At 40.6% G+C, this 20,837-nt stretch overlaps 1 protein-coding gene across 16 annotated transcripts in view; it reads right to left on the bottom strand.

The window, feature by feature from the left end:
• The window catches only part of NEK10 (NIMA related kinase 10), a 243,915-nt gene that overhangs the window by 144,155 nt on the left and 78,923 nt on the right, over positions 1-20,837 (bottom strand). For 14 of the 16 annotated variants that reach the window (XM_049870764.1, XM_049870748.1, XM_049870753.1 and 11 more), the window contains 10 exons: positions 18,167-18,391; positions 14,355-14,494; positions 11,763-11,824; positions 10,108-10,185; positions 7,702-7,766; positions 6,613-6,715; positions 6,390-6,518; positions 5,523-5,660; positions 2,726-2,771; positions 59-180 (listed from right to left, as the gene is read on the bottom strand). In XM_049870764.1, the coding sequence (XP_049726721.1) occupies positions 59-180; positions 2,726-2,771; positions 5,523-5,660; positions 6,390-6,518; positions 6,613-6,715; positions 7,702-7,766; positions 10,108-10,185; positions 11,763-11,824; positions 14,355-14,494; positions 18,167-18,391 (1,108 nt within the window). The remainder of the gene's footprint in view (positions 1-58; positions 181-2,725; positions 2,772-5,522; positions 5,661-6,389; positions 6,519-6,612; positions 6,716-7,701; positions 7,767-10,107; positions 10,186-11,762; positions 11,825-14,354; positions 14,495-18,166; positions 18,392-20,837) is intronic. The other 2 variants (XM_049870754.1, XM_049870757.1) reach the window with 2 other exon arrangements.

Raw genomic sequence — 20,837 nt, 5'->3', positions numbered from 1 at the left:
AATCAGCTTGCAGCTTTACTATGTTCTATGGAAAAATTGAATGAAGAAAAAAGGATACCTGTATAAATATCTTCCACAGTCTTTCTTCAGTAAAATGGTGTTGCTTTTCCTTCAAAGAACTGAAATGTTCTCCAAGAGGGGCCCCTTCTATCAGCTCCATGACTATATATAATCTGTCATCTGTAGAAAAACACACAAAATGGTAACAAATTTAAATTTAACACACCCAAACCAGTACCAGTTGTTGCGGAGTCCAACTGACTCCTGGCAACCTCGTGTGCATCACAGGGGAACTGTGCTCCATCGGGCTTTCGGTGGCTGACTTTTTAGAAGTAGATTACTAGTCTTTCTTCTGGGGCCTCTCTGGGTGAATTTGAACCTCCAACCTTTCGGTTAGTGTCTCAGCACGTCAATCATTTGCATCACCCAAGGACTTCTAAATTCAATCTTGAAAAAAACTTACAAGTTAGAATCTGAGCTTCCCCATGGGTTTATGCAACACCACACTGAAGAACTGGAGGTGTGCTAAGATATGGATCTGCCGAGCCCTGAAGGAGGTGGGGGCAACTGGGCCTTGGGACAAGTGAAGCCCAGGGACAGTATCTTCCAGGTATGAGCTCCCTAAACTAGCATAAGTTGACTCTGGCAAATATTATCATTTTCTACGTGCACCAGGGTGTGCAATGATTGGGAGGAGCCGAAGAGAACAAGCAAGGTCTTGGAGGATTTCCTGAAGAACACCTTCCCCCTCCATAATCTAAACATACCCTTACATCAAGTCAGAGGTTCAGACAATTGCATTTCAAGCTGCATTGTTTTGGAGTCTCACAAAATTACTTACAGCACTCTACTTTAGAAGCATGCTGTGGTTGTGCAATGGCATCATGCATGACAAAAATTTTTGTTATGTCCCTACAGAGCAGAGAAAGCTGGATTTCTGGTTTTTATTTTACGGATCCTGGGAATCTCATAACTGATTGCGTTTGCCATTTTGCTTTGGATGCCAAGAGACAAAAAAGTAAATTTTACTTCCCCCTCCAAAACTAATACAAAACTGTTAACAATGGTATGAGATGTATATCCTTTTTTGATGTATATAACACTTACGTGTATTTACATAGACAATATTTATAAAAATAGAATATCATACACGTTCTGTAACTTACACTCCTTGTGTTCAACAGCCTGGCACATCAGTACACACAGAGCCACACCACTCTTCTGATGAGTGTGTAATATGGATGTATCATAACGTATTTAACCATACTCCAACCAAAAAACATTTATATTGCTTCCAACTTTTCATAACTCCAAAAATATTTGTTGCAGGTACTAGTCTTACCTCTAGATTTATTTTCAATTTTCTCACCTTTTGTTCCCCTAAATCACAATTTCCTAATCTATTTTATCATGTATTATATACCTTTTTAAGCTACTTCAAATTCTTCTCAGGAAATGTCAGGTGGTAAATAAATTTTATTTTGGTTTTTAAATACAAATAAGTTCTATCACTTCAGCACAAATCAGAAGCCAACCTTGGTCTCTTTCTGATGGGACATGCACTAAACTAAGGGTATATCGGGAACAACCGACCAAGCAGGTGGGATTTACTGGAGAAGAATTTCAACACTGAGTTCCGGTAACTCATTCAGGGGAAGGAAGGTGGGCAAAATCCTAACAAAGACCAAAGAACACGAAAAGTTTTCTGGACTAACAACAATGTTCTTGTCAGTCACCATCCAGTTCTGCAAAAGCCATCTATGAGAAAGCCTCAGTTGCTGCCTTGTACTATGGCTGCTAACCAAAAAGCTGGCAGTTTAGCTTGGGGTTTTGTGGGTTTTTTTTTTTTTTGGTTTACTTCTTTAAACCTTTCTTCAAATGCGGTTTTATTTTGAAATGTTCATATGTGATACAAATCATTAAGGCTTATCAATACTTATGCTATTTCAGTAAAAGCATCTATGTATTTTTAAGCAAGTGTCTCAGTTTAGCTTTATCTCTGGGTTTGAACTCAATATTCCATCACCCTTAAAAAAAATTTTTTTTTTGCAGCGTAGGCCTGCATGCAGGCTCAGTCAAGGCACCATCGCCACCTTGTGGCATTAACCTGAATTTCAGGTAAAAGAAATGTCAAAGACCTCTCGTTAGTTTCCAAGTGTGCGGAGTAGAACTGCTTCGTAGAGCTTTCAAGGCTGTGACTGTTCGGAAGCAGATCGCCAGGCCTGTCTTCCACGGTGCCTCTGGGTAGGTTCAAACTGCCAACCTTCGGCTAGTAGTTGAGTGCTTAATTGTTTGAGTCACCTCAGGACGTTCTCAAAGATCAAAGCCACTACAATTTATTTAAGGTGTGGAAAATGTCTGATTCAACAAAAAAACTTCATTTTTTAAATTTTTTTAAAGAACTCGCCATTCTTGAGTTTTCTCTTGTCCTGATCTTATTATGTGCTTTTTTTCTGCATATGGAAATAGTAATAATAACTGTTTTGGTTTGTTTATGTAGGGTCTTTCAATGTGGACCTAAGTATTTTATGACTATCTTCAGATCACCGATCAGATTACGGTTTCATTGATCGAAATAATGATGCGCAAATGGTCCACTATAGTGTAAACAAAAAAAGTGAAAAAAAAGTAGTTTATTAAGCTGATTTTGTGACATTCAATATAAAAATATGTAAAACTAAGGCTTTTTTCCATAATTGGAAACACCAGGCAAACTCGTACTTACTTTCCAGAAACGTTTTGTAATAGCGTACAATGTTGGGATGATAAAGCTGTAAGAAAAAGAAACAACAAACATTACACTACTTCGAAACATTAAAACATTTTCTCATAGGCTATTTAGTTGAACTCCGTATTTGAAAATAAACCAAAAAATACATATATATATTTCTAAAACTAAGCATTTCAAGATATCTCTAATTGAGATCTTTCAGGACTTGTGTCATTAACAAAACTAATCTGAAAATGGCTAGCTCCTAAACAGCCTGATCAAACGGAAGTAAGACGTATTGTGCTTTATCACTTGACTTGACCAAAATAGGGAACTGCAGAATCTGAGGACCAGAGGGAATCTCAGAGTTCATTTAACACCCTCGGTCCTAACACTGGAAACCCTGGTGGCGCAGAGGTTAAGAATTTGGCTGCTAACCTAAAGGTCGGCAGTTCCAATCCACCAGACGTTCCTTGGAAGCCCTGTGGGGCAGTTCTACTCTGTCCTACACGGTCACTATGAGTCGTAATCAACTTGACAGCAACAGGTTTTTGTTTTTTGGTCCTAAGACCACATCATCATTCTCTGCCTCTCCTGACCACTTAAATATTTACATACATCCATTTGTATCTATTTACCCAAACTTCCTATGCTCTCCAAAATTATTGTTAGGGAACAGAAATAACCTAAGAGTTGACATAGATTAAACTATAATAATAATTTACTTCAGGATGAGGCATGAAAAAAAATTTTTTTAATAAAGGTCATCTACAAGAATGCTAAAACTTTTGCAGTTGCTTAATTATAATGTGAATTTCTAGGTAATCTGACATTGTTTTATCTCAGAAGAGTTGCCATTACATCTACAAATGGCTTGCATCTTTTTTTTAGTCTTTCTTGGTGTCTTTTTGTAGGGGAAACTCCTAGCTGTCCAAGACCCGCTCTCCCATTCCTCTGATGCAATAGAGTTGTAGCTGGACAGGCTTCCCAGTCGGAGACCTCATCTTTCAGCCTCAAGCAGACAGAAGTGTCCTCACCAATGGTGTGTGAGTGGAAACCATGTGTCTCCTGTGTCTGAGCCCTAAACATCAGGTGTGCTCCGTCCATGCTCTTCCTTTTACACCTTAAACATGGAATGATCGTGTGGGTGGGGACAGGACTATAGGAGACGGCACAACAATAAGAGAAAAAGACCCTGCGTCCCCAAACAACTGTGCAGAGCAGAGAACACTACCAATGAGATGCATTCATTTCGGGTCATTTACGTGGGAGAAAAACAAACTTCTATTTCCCCTAACCCACTCTATTGTGAGGCTTCTTTTTAAGCCACTGTATTTTTATTTGGGGCCAGAAACCCCGGTGGCGTAGTGGTTAAGTGCTACGGCTGCTAACCAAAAGGTCAGCAGTTCGAATCCACCAGGCGCTCCTTGGAAACTCTATGGGGCAGTTCCACTCTGTCTTATAGGGTCGCTATGAGTCAGAATCGACTCAATGGCAGCAGCAGATGGGTATTTGGAGGCCTATTTGTTACAGTAGTGTAGTCTTAACAAATACACTCTCTCTTTCTAGTCCCATTCCTGCTGCTTCTCTCTGTCATTAATTGCCTCCTCCTTTTAGGCCCCAATATTATTAATCTTTCCATTGGCTCAATCCTCTACTGAGATAGCAGACGTACAATTTGGAATTACCTCAAAGTCCAAGCAGATGCCTCTTCTATGATCCCACCCTGACAGTCTTTTCTCAGGAAATGTGCTAAAACTAAGAGTTTACCTCACCACTTTGCAACTGGCCGGGGGGTTTAAACAATGTGGGACCAGGTGAGCAATCGAAGCTATATTCTGGACCTAGCCCACTAGTCAGGACCGTATTCAAGCGGAGATACTGAACCAGCTTGGGTCAAAAGCCCTGTTCTAGTCTTGTGCTAAAGGCAAAAAACATACTGGCTAGATTACCCTCAACATGAGCAAATGCTAACTTAGTTTTTTAATCTAACCTATTAGCATATAAAGTCAACTATAAAACAAGCAATTAATGTTAATATTTACTGCAATTTATAAACTAGAGTAGAACTGTTGATAGACCATCATATTTATGGTGTTCTTTGTGTACGAGCACAGATGCTAAGCAGATCTGACTAGTGGAGAACAAAGAGCCATGAAGCTGGTAACTCTCCGCAGGAGTTATAAATGAACAGGATTCATAACGAACACACAAATCAGGAGGGTGGAAAAAGACAGCCATGTGTTCTCAGATCGTGAAAAGAAATCCCCTTTGTCTTCTGACATGTTTATTCTTTCTCACCAAACAAACCTTCAGCATGATAGCTAACTGAGCTGTGCCGTTATGTCAGAATATTCTGTTCACGAAGCCAGTAAATAATAACCCATCCTGAAAATCCACATTTTAGATTTAATGAGCCATATTTGAGGAATGTCAACAGCTTGGTTCCATTCGACAAAGTCAGGGAATTCTCAGTCATATTTTTATGCATGTAACTAAGTAACCAAATAGTCTACAATACAAGGAGACGGAATAGATGTGCTTACAATGAAGACAGAGAAGGGTATCTCAGACGTGATGTGCTCCAGTCGCTTTGTACCCACGGCCCTGAGACAAACTCCAGAAAGCACTTCTACGGTTCAATGTCAAACCTTGGAAGGAAAGTTGGCTAAATAAATCACTACCCATGTCATCTGTTTTAAAAGGAACCAGTCATCATCAACAGCATGGACCAGAATAGCACAAGAACTCTACTTTCTTCTGATGACATTTATTTCAGGAAGACATCCTCATAAACAAGAGAAACGTTTACCTGCTCTTTAATTATTGTTAATTCAGAAACAATATTCTTTACACTGCTGTCTCGATCTTTCTTATCCTTTCCAAACGCTGGGTTATGTAGGTTGACCTCTTTCATCGCTAGAAGATTTTGGCCACTACGCTTCCTAACCTAGAATAAAAAAAAAAAAAAAGCAAGACAAAAATAAAGAAATAAACGAAAGGATGGGGAGAGGAGAGAAAGGCGAGAAAAGAGATGGATTAATAAGGTCACGTGATTAATTAAGCCATCTAAATAAACCACAGAACTTTCAAGATTCTAGCTGTATTTACACTAAAAAAAAAAAAGAAAAAAAGCCCAAACCCATTACCGTCGAGTTGATTCTGACTCATAGCAACCCTACAGGACAGAGTAGGACTGTCCCATAGGGTTTCCAAGGAGCAGCTTGTGGACTAGAACTGCCGGCCTTTCGGTTAGCAGCTGAGCCCTTAACCACTGCACCGCTAGGGCTCCTAGCTCAAAAAACAGTGGTGTCCCCTGGTCAGTCTGCAATATTCAGCAGGATTTTACTGGGTAAATAAAAAACACTGGTGTGAATTTAGGGAACGTGTCACGTATCGGGACAAGCCACTCTGACAAAACCTTTGTGAGAGACTGATGAAGCCTTTTATCTTCCAAAGGTCCGTGCCCCGTTTCTAGAACTGAGAGCACAGATGACAGCAGTACAACTATCTGTTGGACAAAGCAGCATCGGTCTAATTTTTATATCTATTTGTTCACTCTTTTTCAATGACTAGGGCTCTAATCTATTAGCGTGCGTATAAGTCAACTCCAAAGCCCAATCAAGCCTGGATGTGGAAGTGCAACATCCCGTATGTTGTTCCCAAAGGCCACAGTCACCTTGTAGACACAGCCAAAAGCGCCACTGCCAAGATGGTCCAGAATCGCATAGTTGCCTATATACTTTGAGGGGGCTTTATTCTGATTAATGCTTCCGATATTTTCAGCAATTTGCTTCAATTCGTCCTCCTAATCAAAAGACAAAAAAGGAAATGGGTTGCTGTAATAAAGCCCCTCCTAATCACAGAACAGCCTGTCAAAATATCTACACCTGACCACTCACCACTAATAAATTCAGCTTTGACACCAGCTCTTCATACGCACTGATATCACGAACGTAATGTCCTATGTCAATGAAGATCTCGAACAAGTCGGTGGGGAAAAGTCTATGAGAAAAAAACACATACCCCCAAATTCTTCATCTAGGAATCAGAGACGCTTGGTTGTTGCTTACCTTACAGATCTAACTCACTCACAGATGATTTACAAGAAACAAATTTAACTTCCTTAGATTAACAATAAAGTGGAGAAATAATACCAAATTACTGAACAAAAAGTACACTATAGTGACCATTCTTGAAGAGTAAAAAAAACAAATGGAGAGGCTTATGCAACATTTCCAAGACACTGGCTTCAGGGGCTTCCTTAAATATTTAAGTCCACTAAAATGAATGGTTTAGAGCCTTGCAATGGAAAGGTTATAATGAATAACTAATACAACTTCCTTTTCTTCCCCTTCCTTCAATCGTTGTATGGAAATAAAGTAATAACATAAAACTCTCTATGCTTTCTGAGGAAACCCTGGTGGCATAGTAGTTAAGAATGTGACTGCAAACCAAAAGGCCGGCAATTCGAATCCACCAGGCTCTCCTTGGAAACCCTATGGGGCAGTTCTACTCTGTCCTATACAGTCGTTATGAGTCAGAATTGACTTGATGGCAATGGGTTTTTTTTTTAATACTTTCCGAACAAAAGATGCCACATTAACTCAAGGCTTTATTTCTACTCTGCCTTATCAATAACATTCTAGTAAGAACTTGAGTCTATGATTTCAGCTAACCCATCTCATTAAATGGCGTGAAGACCACACACGTAGTTCACTAGCACTTGCTTCCCGAGGTGGTGGCTTTTCCGTCACACCCACTAGCACATCTAAGTACGGGAAGTTGTACCGTTATAGTGCGTAAAGCTCTTTCATCATCATACTGCTAACTCGAAACACTAAAATATCTCTAGGATAGCTCAGTCATGTCTGTGGGCTCCTAGATATCTGAAGGCACGTCCTGAGTTAGTCTTCTCTCGCTGTTTGCATCTAAATCGGGCAAATGAACACAGTTGAACTTAACCATCTCTGACCATTGGGTTTCTCTACCTTTTAAAGAGTGGTCTGTTTCTTTCCATACTGAAGAGAAACCTCAAGGCTCTGAAAGCATAACACTAGAAAGGAAAAGAGTGTATTATTCTTAAATGGTAGCTCAACAAATTAAAACAATTTCAGGACAGAATTATCATGAAGTAAACATTAAATGGCTTCCTTATGAGTGGCTGGACGATGGTGGCGCTAAAGCTTATAATAGAAAACCAAAAAAAAAAAAAAAACCACCACTTGGGGTACTTCTTGTATTTAAAAATGTTCGTGTTATAGAATCTAGGGATCTTGGCCTTGTTTCACTCAGCACTTGTCATTAATACCTTTCTAGGAAGTGCAAAATGAGCACAGAGACAAGAAATGAGATTCCTTTACTGAGAAAAACAAACGTCCAAAGATTTCCAGGAGCTCAAAGTTTATTTTCTCTGAAGCCTGCTATGTATGCCTCAATATTTATATGGTTTCTGTGAGAAAATAAACACCAGAAATGATGACATATAAAAATAGCCGTAAGCACACTGGACTCAAACTTGACAAATTGGTCTCTTGAGTAAAGAGTCTTAAGCGTTCCCCAAATAGAACAATCTACAGCAGCTCCCTAGAACACTCAGAAAGAGGCCTGTGATACTTTAACTAAGAAAAATAAACATCTGACATTCTGCCGTGCCAAGAAAAAGAGAGCCACCAGCCTGCAGTTGTACCTATACAAGAGGCCACCACTGGGGTATTCAGAGTCTGCTGAATTGGAATCTGAGATCATTTCATAAAATTAGGGACCAGAATATACAAAGTTTACAAACAAAATTGTCCAGAGAGGCCAGGCAGCTAAGAAAATGAAGGAGCCTGGTGAGAGAATCACAAGGACTGTGAGAAAGTAGCAAACATGCATGCTCCTCGAAAGCTAGCCAGTTTGAATTTTAAAAACCACTCTACTGGCCTATAGAAGAATTCTGATCAAAAGGGGGAAAATGCAGAATAGAATTTCAAATTTTCATGGGCTCCAGACTTTCTGGAGCCATGGAGGCTAGAGGAACACCTGAAACTATTGCCTTGAGATAATCTATAACCTTCAACAAAAAATGTCCCCTGAACTCTTCTTAAAATCAAACCACAGTCTAGCTTAACTAGTAAAGAATGTCTGCCTTGAGCATTATGGTCTCTTAGGATCAATCTACATGGGATCAAATTGATAAGAGCAACTTAAAAGATTAGACAGGTACTTTCAGTGGCCAGCGAGTTTACGTTAATGGGGGAGGAACAGCTCAGAAAAGGAGGGCGAGAATGGTTGCACAACTCCTAGAATGTAATAATCAATGTCACTGAATTGTACATGTAGAAATTGTTGAATTGGTGTATGTTTTGCTGCGTATATTCTCAACAACAACAACAAAATTAATAAAATAAAAATCACTCCACTGGCTTAAGAAAACCCATCTGCAGGCTGGACTTGACTTCATCTGTTTCCAGCACATGGACAGGCATCTGTGATGCACCAAAGAAACCAAGTACCACACCTGTGTGTTCTCACTGGCAGCTGTCCAAAAACTGCCACCTGTCGGCACTCGGAGAGCACCAAAAGTCAATGCTACCTCCGACCACCTCTGACCATCAATCTAGATGATAGCTCTTAAGTCAGACTAGAGGCAAAGGTTGTTTCCTAGTCACTTCTCTAAATAACCCCCCAAAAGATGAGATGTACCTACTGCAAAGACTTACTTTAAACCTGAATTTGTCATTTCAGTGTCATTGGGGGTGCCGGCTCCCCAATGTCTGTCCCCCAGAAAAGCACATAGGACCCTACATAACTTGTCTCCTTTTTACGCTTGAGTTCTCATCTCCTGCGACTCTCTGTCCCCCAAACATGCAGCCCAGCCCACTGAGGAGGCCGCACTTCCCTAAACACACTCTAAGCTCTCCGGAGGCCTTCCACCGCCTGCATATGTCATTGCCTCTGCAGGGCACACCCCTCCACCCTGCAGCAGAAGCTGTAGGTGCTCACCCGTACCCTCGTACCCTCCTGTCCACTCAGCAAGTCCCTCCTCGTCCATTTTAAAGGCTTGGCTTTTTAAAGATGAAATCTGAGTGGCTGTGGTTCATGCCTGAAGACGGCCTATCATCCTCCCCTTTACTGTCTTCTGACACACAAGCAATATGTGTAATGCAACTTACTGATAAGCAAGGAAATGTATAAATAAAATCAGCGCATTCCCTCACACAGAGAAACCACTGCTAAGCCTTTCACATTGTTTTAGTATCATTCGTTTCTATATCAGCCTTTTGCACAAAATAAATTTCCTCGCAGCACAGGGACTACCACGAAACTAAAATTCTAAAAATCATAATTACTGTGTCAAAGTTTCCCCCGATTTCAATAACTTGATACTAAAGAGCAGTGAACATATTTATTACCTGTAAAAGAGTAGTTTTTGCTGCATTCTTTTGTTTGTTTGGTAAAATTAATTTTGCTATTATATACACACCATTTTCCTAGAGGAAAAAAGGGGTCGTCTTATCAGTGACCAGTGGCAAAGCAAACATAAAGAAACAACTAAACAATCTCACAATACTAAAGAAGAAATGTTAGTACACATTTTGGCAAGTTAAGTAAATATTTCAGGACAATACTAAAATGCCAATGTAATACTCTTAACACCAAAGAATGTAACCACAAACTTCAAATTTCAATTTTCTTTAAAGAATCAAGATTATAGATAATAAAATGTAATTTTTTAAGCAAGTTAAATATTTTTAAAAGATATAAGATTAAAAGGCAAAGAATGAGGGGATCCAAATATCTTTATCTTTGCATTTCAAATGCCTGACTATGGGATACAATTTCTCCCTTTATAGTTTCTGTAATTAAAGAATATATAAAGGTCAACCATTGTTTAAAAAAACAAAAGAAAAAAGGAAAAAAAACAAATTGAAAAAAGAAAACAAAAACTATCTTTGAAAACACAGTTAACATCCTTCTAGGCTTATGCTAATATAAATATACACGTACAGAAATCAGCCAAAAAAATTTTAATATCAACTTGTTGCTACTTTTCCATTATCAAGTAAATAATTTGCTTACTCTGTTACGTGTGGCCATTTATACCATAACCGCAAAGAGCTTTAATCTTATATTGTACATTATAACCACAAAGAGGTCTGATTAAACGTCTTACTGTATTTAATCCTTAGAGTGATTCTGTGAATTACTGTATAATTTTCCTGTTCCACATATGAGAAATCTGTAACTTCGATTCAGTTGTTTTTCCAGGGGTGAAGCTAACAAGTAGTGACACCAGGAATTGAACCCCAAACTAGCTGATTCCAAATACCCTGCCCCATCAACTACCCCCTAATTTGCTGAGCTTCCACTAGGGACTTTGATCAGTGACAGTCTTATCCCTTACTTTTATAAACTTATGTATTTTGAAGTTGACACTGCATATGTTCGGCTGACCAAAAAAAAAAAAAGGTTTCCTCTGCAAAATTTAATAAGGATAACTTTTGCCACAGAAACCCATACAAGGGTTGTTTTTTAAATATATACACACACAAACACATATATAACTATATAAATAGTGGACTAATTGATGAATTATGCTTTGTGAAATCAATTTCTTGGCAATAAATATGTTGCTGGGTATGTTTTAATCACCTCTAACTGGATAATTTAATATATTCATAGTTAAAAAGGCTATATTCCTTAACTCATGGTACCCTGTATGCCTACAATTAAAGCAATTCAGAATCACTTAAAAAAAAATGGATAAAGAAAATGAAAAAGACTGAACATAATGCTAGTCAAAACGTAAGCAGAGAAACAATGTCATTGTCACTTAACCACGTCAGTTCTTTTCAAACCAAGTGAGTAAAAGGAGGGCGAGAAGAATGGAAGATAGAACTCTGTAAATTAAGTAAAATACATGAAAACATTTAAAAATCATGTGATGGGATCCCAAAACACGTGTTCTGGGATCCAGGCTTCATCACAAGGTGGGGCTGATTATGACATGGTTCTAGGACCGGCCTTAGACAGAACACTCTAGTTCCTCCAACAGGAGCCTTCTCACCTGAACCACCTGGTGGGCATTGGTGTCGTTGAGCACCAGTTCAGTGAGGGCAGCACAGCAGGCTGGAACGAAAAGTGGAGAGGGTACGTGATCACCGCAACTGCGCTTTCACAGGTTTACTTCAATACTCTAACTCCAATGGAATTTTATCCAAGCAACAACTCAAGGACACTAACTTTCCTTCTGGCACAGCTCTGGAAAAAGAGAAACTAACCTCCCATGACTTTTAACCTCACCCTTCATGCCATTCATGTTCAGGTACACTGCAGCAGCCTTTTACTGAGCACCTACTATGTGCTAAGCCCTGGTGGCGCAGTGGTTAAGAGCTCAGGCTGCTAACCAAAAGGTCAGCTGTTCAAATCCACTAGCCACTTCTTGGAAACCCTGTGGGGCAGTTCTACTCTGTCCAGTAGGGTTGCTATGAGTCAGAATTGACTCAATGGCACATAACAACAACTATGTGCTAGGAGGTAGGGACTGCCTTTACCTGGCTCATTGAATCCCCAGTGCTCAACATGCCTGGCACTTAGTAGGTGCTCAATAAGTATATCTACCACGTTGAATAAATGAACAAATGCTTTAAATATATTATCCAAATTAATCCTAATAATCATAGTATGTACTGTGTTTCTCAATTTTACAGATGAGAAAACTAAGGTTCAGAGAGGGCCACACAGCCAGTAAGTGAGCAGGGCCAGGAGTCTGACCCCAGCATGCCAGACGTTCAATCCCTTGCCCTTAACGCTATCCACTCCTCCCTCCCTCTAGCCAACATGGTGGCCTCTGATGGCATCCACACTGAGGGGGATGTTGTCCTCCCAGGGCATCTTTAAAGTACAATACCATTTCACTGAGCCCTTGCCTTGGGCCAGGCACTGTGCTATGGTCTTTACATACATCCTCAGATACTTCTTACGATAACTCTCCAATACCAACACCACAACTATCATCACCATTCACACGAATGAGCAAAACTGAGGCTCAGAGAGGTTAGGAACCTGCCCAAGGCCACACAGCCATCAAAGTAGGTGGAGCCAAGACTCTGACCCTACTCTTAACCCATTCTGTTTTAGAAGTTTTTCCTTATTTTTCCTTTTTTTTATTGACATATACCCAGTAAGTATGAAATATACCCAGTAAGCTGCCTAGAGGGAAAATATCTTAAGTGTCCAGCTTGGTGAGGTATTACATGTCTATATACACTGTTTGAAAACCCTGGTGGTGTCGGTTAAGTGCTACGACTACTAACCAAAAGGTCAGCAGTTTGAAGCCACCAGGCGCTCCTTGGAAACCATACGGGGCAGTTCTACTCTGTCCTGTAGGGTCGCTATGAGTCAGAATCTACTCCAAGGCAACTGGTTTGGCTTTTTTGGTACACACTGCTACTACCACCACCCAGATCAAGACAGAGGAAATTTCTAGCCTCCAAAGCTCCTTCGTGTCCTTACCCAGGCAATAGCCCTCTAATAACCCCACATCTAGGCAACCGCTCTTCTGACTGCTACCACCATCAATCTCACCCACTTTCTGAGAGAGGCCTAGAAATAACACGAGCACTGAGATTCAGCAGAGTCTGGACTCCCTGTGGAGACTTCAGACCAGAAACACCCAGCACAGGCCCCTGTACGGAGACAGAGACCTTTCACAGAAAGCAAATGTTCAAGGGGATCTTATCTCCTCCCTTCCTCATACTTCTGAGAAGAAACATCGTCTCCAATCTCCAAGAGGAAATAAACTTATTGTCCTCAAGTTGATTCCGACTCATAGCTACCTTATACGACAGAGTAGAACTGCCCTATATGGTTTCCTGGTGGACTTGAACTGCTGGCCTTTGGGTTAGCAGCCATTGCTCTTGACCAGTGCACCACCACGGCTCCAGGAGGAAATGAAGGGGGCAAAAAAAGTCTGCCCTTCTCCTATCCTCTCATTTCCTGCCCCTGCCCCCATGTCTGCTCTTTCCAGCTTGGGCTCTGTGCCAACTGTTGGCCCAGACAGTGCTTCTCTGCACCCAGCCTGGCCAGCAGCGCTCGGGCTACACAGACTGCAGGACTGTTGGAGGTGGCCTGCTGAAAGATCTGCGCACGCAGTGCTGCTTCTGCTCCCGTGTGCGACCTGCGGCCGCTGTCCCTGCCTTTTCTTCTGGTGCCTACTGAGTGCGAGGAAGGCTCCCCTGCACCAGGAGGGGTTAGGTATGTGCATTGCAGATGATCCCTTTAGTAGGGTGCCCCAAGATGCAGAAAACAAGAGGAAGCCTGATTCTGGCCACGGACAAACTCCATGTTTATTTCTCAGCGCATTCAGAACGTGGCGGGGAGGGGACCGTTAGTTGTATCATATCCCAGCATTTCCTCTGCACATAATGCAGAGGAAAGGGACAAAGGAACAAAAGCAATTAGAAAATGAAAGATACAGCCAGCAGAAGATGCCACCAAGAAGTTTTCAGCATCCACACGGATTTAACTTTACGTATTTTAAACTTATAAATTGGGTCTAAGCAACATTGTCATACTAATTTTATAACACGGAGTAATAATACAACATAATAAGGACATAGTACCAAAAAAAAAAAAAATAGTAAGATAACATAAATACCTGCTTGAAGAGAGACGATATTTTCTTGTATTTCCCGAGGGCTTAAGTCTTCTGACAAATGAAGCTGCTGGATGCGGCCAGCTGCATTTGCACTAGACAGGCTCCCAATGGAAGAACGATCGGAAACAAAATTTCTATCTCTGAAAGAGAAACGTTAGTGCACATACCAAATTGTCGATTTTCCTTTATGGCTAGTGTTCTCTGTGTTCCACTAAAGAAGTCTTTGCCTTTACCAGTTCATAAAGTTTTCTTCTTTTGTTTCACTTTTCAATCTACCTAGAATTGACTTTGCATATGGAATGACATAGGAACCAAGCTTTGTTTTGTTTTCCTCATATACTCACTGAACTGACTCAGCAGAATTTACTGAAAAAGACTGTCCTTCCTCCCTTCTTTTTTTTTTTTTTTCCCCCATGATCCACACGGCCACCTTTCTCATCAGTCAAGGTCCTGTATCTGTGCAGGTCTGTTTGGTGACTGGCTTCTCTGCTCCAGCCAGTTCACTTGCATCCATCTCACTGTTGATCACTCTGGAGTTTTATTTTTCCCTGAATTTCCAATCTTCCTTCATTTTAGGACAGTGTTATTATCTCTTTGAACGTGTTTTTTTCCTTTTGTTTTATTCTCTACCTCAGGAATGTCAATTATCCACATATTGAAAACCCATCGTCCACTGACCATATCTTTCATTTTCTAATTGCTTTTATTCCTTTGTCTTTTTCCTCTGCATTGTATGTATTTTTTTTTCAAGCTTTCCCTTTATTTCACCAATTCTATTTTCTTTCTCACGCACTGGTTAATTCAAAAATTCTATGAGTGTTTTCCGGTCTTCGTTTTCCTTCCTTAGCACTGCAACCTCCTTCCCTTTTTGTTGTCCTATCATCTCGTCTTTAATGTCATCTTATACATTTTGTGTTCTTTTTAATGTCTTTGATAAAATAAAGCATTTGTTTTTCTGTATAATCAGTGCAACATCTTCCATAATAGATTCTTCATCTGTCTTTTCTCTCTGCTTTGTTTTCCTTTGTTTTAAGTAGATACCATAGTTTTTTCATGTATTTATTTTTTTGTAGCAGCAGCTCTACCTGAATTCTATGTGCCCAAATACAATGAGAATGGAGTCTCCTTGGCCTTCCTCCTGTGTTATCAGGGCCAAGCTGTTGTCCTTTCTTCAGTGGTCAGAGGGAAGGTAAAGGAGCTAGGCCTAGGGACAGTCACAATTGGTGGTTTTATCTGTCAACATAATTATGTTAAAATTCAAATTCTAGGGATCACTGCACCCAGTCAAGAGTGTTAGCCCTTCAGGAACTGCTTTGCCTTTGAGATTACAGGTGAAGAGAAGGTACAGGTTTCCTGAGAACTACCTTGTACCTGTGCCTGTTCATAGTCAAGATGCCAGACAATCTGGCAACTTCCACTCCTACAGCCAGGCAGCCCAGGGGGCGACACAAGCTCTGAAAGGATATTGTTTATCCAGCTGCGGTACTAAATTCTTCCAGAGTGCTGAGACATGTTTAACATAGAATAAGAGTTGACATATACCTTCTTTCCAAGGATGAGTTTTCTAACATTGCACCATAGAAACGGACTGGTAAAAAACGACTCAGGAGACTTAAAAGAACTCTTTTCTATCAAGGATTGTCATGACTTGAACAAAAAGGAAAACTGGTATGTTGTACTAAACTCAATTTTATGTGGGGAAAAAGCAGCTTTTGTCTTTGAAGTACTGCTTGATGATCACAGAATTTCATTTTGTTACTAAGAAAAAGGAAGCGCTTCTTGAGAGCAACCCACGGCTGTTGTAATAAATATGACTGTCTAATAATAGCAGCCACTATCATCATTCTATAAATTCAAGCAAAAAAAACCTTTGGCAATGGAGCTTTTTAATTATTGTGACCAAGAGGCTAGGTTATGATGACACAGACCTAATGAAAGAGTCATACTTTAAAGTATTTAATATTTTAATATCATATTCATTAAAAATATATATTTTTTTATTATTCATAAAAGCAAATAGATTGCCAACACTCTATAATTTTTTTCCTTTGTTTAGGTAATGAGAAATCATTAACAAATGACTGTTCATATCTCTACAGCCTGTTCTTATGCTTTGGTGTATTTCCTCTGAGAAAATGAACTTAGTAACACATAATTCCACGGTAGCCCTAGGGGCATACCAAGTACAAAGTCTGAATAATATTGATTTGATAATATCTAGTCCTATTAAAATTGGTAAGTCACTCTGCTTTTATTGGAGTTTGCTTTATTTCTGCACTACAGATCATACATGGCATGTCTTCCAAGTAGGCATATTGCTTTTTAACTTTGATTCAGTGCCGTGGGGCTGAGTTATGCTTCATAATCATGTTAGGTAACAAGAGTTTCCCAAGGGTGGGACCAAAAGACGTTATAATTCAATATTTCAATATATCTAATACACAAAAAACGATAGTTAAATTGTAACATACTTCAAGAGAATTCCAACTGGCAGCTATTTTAACAAACCATCCCTTCCCTGTCTTCCTGGCTTTAAGCATCATTGGGATTCAACTTTCAAAAGGGACATAAGAATACCGACTTCAGAGGACTGCAATGAAGATTAAAAGGAAAAGTAAAAGCAACTGACCTGGGGTCAATAACACGGTAATCACTTGACTAATGATATTTTCCCTTATTTTAAATAAGGACTATACATAAATGGAAACTGTGGTAGCACGGTGGTTAAGAGCTACAGCCGTTATCCAAAAGGCTGGCAGTTCGAATCCACCAGGTGCTCCTCAGAAACCCTATGGGGCAGTTCTACTCTGTCCTATAGGGTCGCTATGAGTCAGAATAGGGTTTGATTTTTGGTCTATACATAAATAAACATCTTATTTTAAGTAAAGACTATACAATATAGGGAGGGTGGCTATGTTGGAGCCCCAGTGGTGCCCTGGTTAAGAACTCGGATGCTAACCAAGAGGATGGCAGTTCATATCTACCAGCCATTCCTTGGAAACCCTGTAGGGCAGTTCTACTCTGTCCTATAGAATCGCTGAGTCAGGACTGACTGGACTGCAACGAGTTTGGTTTTTTGGTCTACATCTGTTCCTTTAATATGGGCTTTGCTTTATTTTTATAGATAGATTATATACAATATTAGAAAAATATTAGTAATCATTGTACTTGTTGGCATTACAATGTACATATACTGATTGAATGAAAAGGTAACAACACCGCAGTTGTCTTTGGGTTACTGGATTTCCTTCAGCCTATGTTTGCAGTCTGATGACTTACTACATGCCTGCACTGTACTACAGGCTGTTGAAGCAAAGATAAAAATATCATGGTTCCAAGGAAACTTAAAAGACAGGCTGGTGAAGCAAAGATAAAAATATCATGGTTCCAAGGAAACTTAAAAGACAAATGCCCCTGACATTGATTTAGAGCATGTTTATGACAATATAAACAACTTTGGGAAACATGAACAACTAGAGAAGGCTCAGAGCAGGAGGCAGCAAGCTGAGCATGTACCCATCCACCATCTTGTAGAAGAAGTCCCCAAACCAAACCCACTGCCACCGAGTCAGTCTCGACTCGTAGCGATCCTATAGGACAGAGTAGAGCTGCCCCACAGGATTTCCAAGGCTATAATCTTTACGGAAGCAGGCCGCCACAAACTCCTCCCATGGAGAGGCTGGTGGGTTCAAACCACTGACCTTTCAGTTAGCAACTGAGTGCTAAACCACTGCATCACCAGGGCTCCACTGTAGAAGTCCCCAGTAATCCAATAATTACCACAAAGTGGGCACATTCTCACTGTGACTCACCCTTGTAAAATATGAAGGATCTGCTTGATGCCTCCCCAAATGCGAATTTCCACACTGGTCTCAGGGTCCTCACACACCTGAACCAGAATCCAGACAACACTCCAGAGTAGTTTCAGGTGGTCAGAGTGGAGCAGACTGAGAAGGACAGGTATCCCCTCGTAGAGCTTCACCTGTTCTTTCACCTGAGGTTCAGCACAAAGTAGGCGCAGTAACTCAGCAGTCAGTCTGAAAGGGGATGGGGAAGGTGAAGATGAGAACCACAACGCTCATGGGCTACTGACTTTACATTTAGACTAGTGCTATCAGCATGGCATGAATTATGACTCCCGTGTTTTCTAAGTCACCAGTCAACAAACTTTTTCTAAAAAGGACCAGAGAGTTAACACTGTCGGCTTTGCGGGCTATACGACCTCTGTCTCAACTACTCAACTCTGACTTGCCGCATGAAAGAAGCCATAGATAATATGTAATAGAATGGGCATGGCTGTGTTGCAATAAAGCTTTATTTACAAAAACAGGACGCAGGCCAAATTTAGCCTGCAGGTCGTAATTTGCTGACTGCTTTTCTAAATCGTATCCTCATTGGTCTGACCTAAAAACCTATTAACCAGAATTCAGTATTCAGCACATACAATGTGTCCTGCGTTGTGGCTAAACATAAAAGAAAAAAAGGTCTTATTCTATTCTTCAAAATTTACCATGTAGTTGCAAAAACAAGACATTCATACAAACTGAATAAATATATATATTACATGTATTATAGAATTAAAATAAAATAATGGCATAAGACAAGTTCAGCACAACTCTGAAAAATGATGGCAATAAATGTTTCAGGGACTCCTCCCAGTCCTCCAGGCTCCATGCTCTAAGCACTGTTTCTGGGTGGGGTCAGTCATTCCCGTGCCTTCAAACACCACGACTACCCTAACACTGTGATCTCCGTCCTGACCTCCAGAACTTCTAGCCACGTAAATATCCAACAGGTATTCATCCCACTGTGTCTAAAATCCAAGTCACCACCCTCCTCCCCAAATCTGCTCTTCCTCTTCTATTCCTGGTCTTGACTCATGGCACCACATTTCTTTCAATTCTCCAAGCCAGAAGATTGGGAGACATCCTAGATACTTCCTTCTCTTTCCCTAACCCACCACTATCCATTAAGAGGCCACAGTGCCCCCTATTTCCTGGGAATCCTGGGTTTGATTCTCTGGTAAACCATACAGGTAGCTAAACCCACTGCTCCTCCTATCCTGTGATCCTTGGTCATTCTCAAGATACAAGGCTCTCCCCTCATCCACATCTTGGATACTCTCATTCATGTACCCGTTGCTACTGAGTCAATTCCAACTCACAGCGACCCTATAGGACAGGGTAGAACTGCCCCTGTGAAGTTTCAAAGGCTGTAATCTTTTTATTTATTTAATTGTACTTTAGATGAAGGTTTACAGAACAAACTAGTTTCTCATTAAACAGGTAGTACACACATTGTTTTACAACATTGGTTAACATGGCAACACTCTCCCTTCTCACCCCTGGGTTCCCTATTACCAGCTTTCCTGTCCCCTCCTGCCTTCTAATCCTTGGCCCTAGGCTGGTGTGCCCTTTTAGTCTCGTTTTGTTTTATGGGCCTGTCCACTCTTTGGCTGAAGGCGCTAAAAGGGTGTCCAGGGGCCATACTCTCAGTGCGTCTCCAGACTCTGTCAGACCAGCAAGTCTGGTCTTTCTTTTTGAGTTAGAATTTTGTTCTACATTTTTCTCCAGCTCTGTCTGGAACCCTCTATTGTGATCCCTGTCAGAGCAGTCAGTGGTGGAAGCCAGGCACCATCTAGGTGTACTGGGCTCAGTACGGTGGAGACCATGGTGGATATGGTCCATTAGTCCTTTGGACTAATCTTTCCCTTTTATCTTCAGTTTTCTTCATTCTTCCTTGCTCCCAAAGGGGTGAGACCAGTGGATTATCCTAGATGGCCACTCACAGGCTTTTAAGACCCCAAACGCTACTCACCAAAGTATACTGTAGAACATTTTCACAAAGGCTGTTAATCTTTATGGGAAAAGATTGCCAGGTCTTTTCTCCCAAGGAGCTAATGGGTGGGTTTGAACCACTGGCCTTTTGGTCAGCAGGCAAGCTCTTAACCTGTGCCACCTTGGTTCCTCTCAGTCACATACTCTTCCCAACTGTCCATGATTCCTGTCACTTCCAATCTTTTCTGCTCAGCCATTCAGAACCCATGTTTTGGGTTCTTCAGCTTCTTAAACTTTCTACACCAAACATTCCTTTCTCTAAGTGGATCTTATTGTGTGGATATATTCCCCACCCCACACAAACACTGCTCTCAGAGTCATCTTTCAAAACAATCTGATCATGCTTAAAATCTTTCTGTGAGTCCCCACAGCATTCATGATACAGTCAGCATCCCTTATTTAAACCACAGTACCCATCATGACCTGGCTACAGGTGTTGCCTCATCTAGAAAATGTGGGAAATAATAGGGTTATTATGCGGATCAGGTGAGTTAACACACATAAGTATTTAGAGCAGGGCACAGCATGTAGAAAGTGCTAACCAAAAATTCCCCGTTTTTTAAACTCATCATTAACTGTCTATTCTACTTTCCTGGCAATTCCCGTCTTGCACCCTATGCAGCAGTTATACCCAACCATGCACACT

Source organism: Elephas maximus, chromosome 27 (genome assembly GCF_024166365.1).
Source record: "Elephas maximus indicus isolate mEleMax1 chromosome 27, mEleMax1 primary haplotype, whole genome shotgun sequence".
Classification (NCBI taxonomy): Eukaryota; Metazoa; Chordata; class Mammalia; order Proboscidea; family Elephantidae; genus Elephas; species Elephas maximus.
Note: the sequence above shows the minus strand (reverse complement) of the source record. Positions and strands in the feature narration are given on the sequence as shown.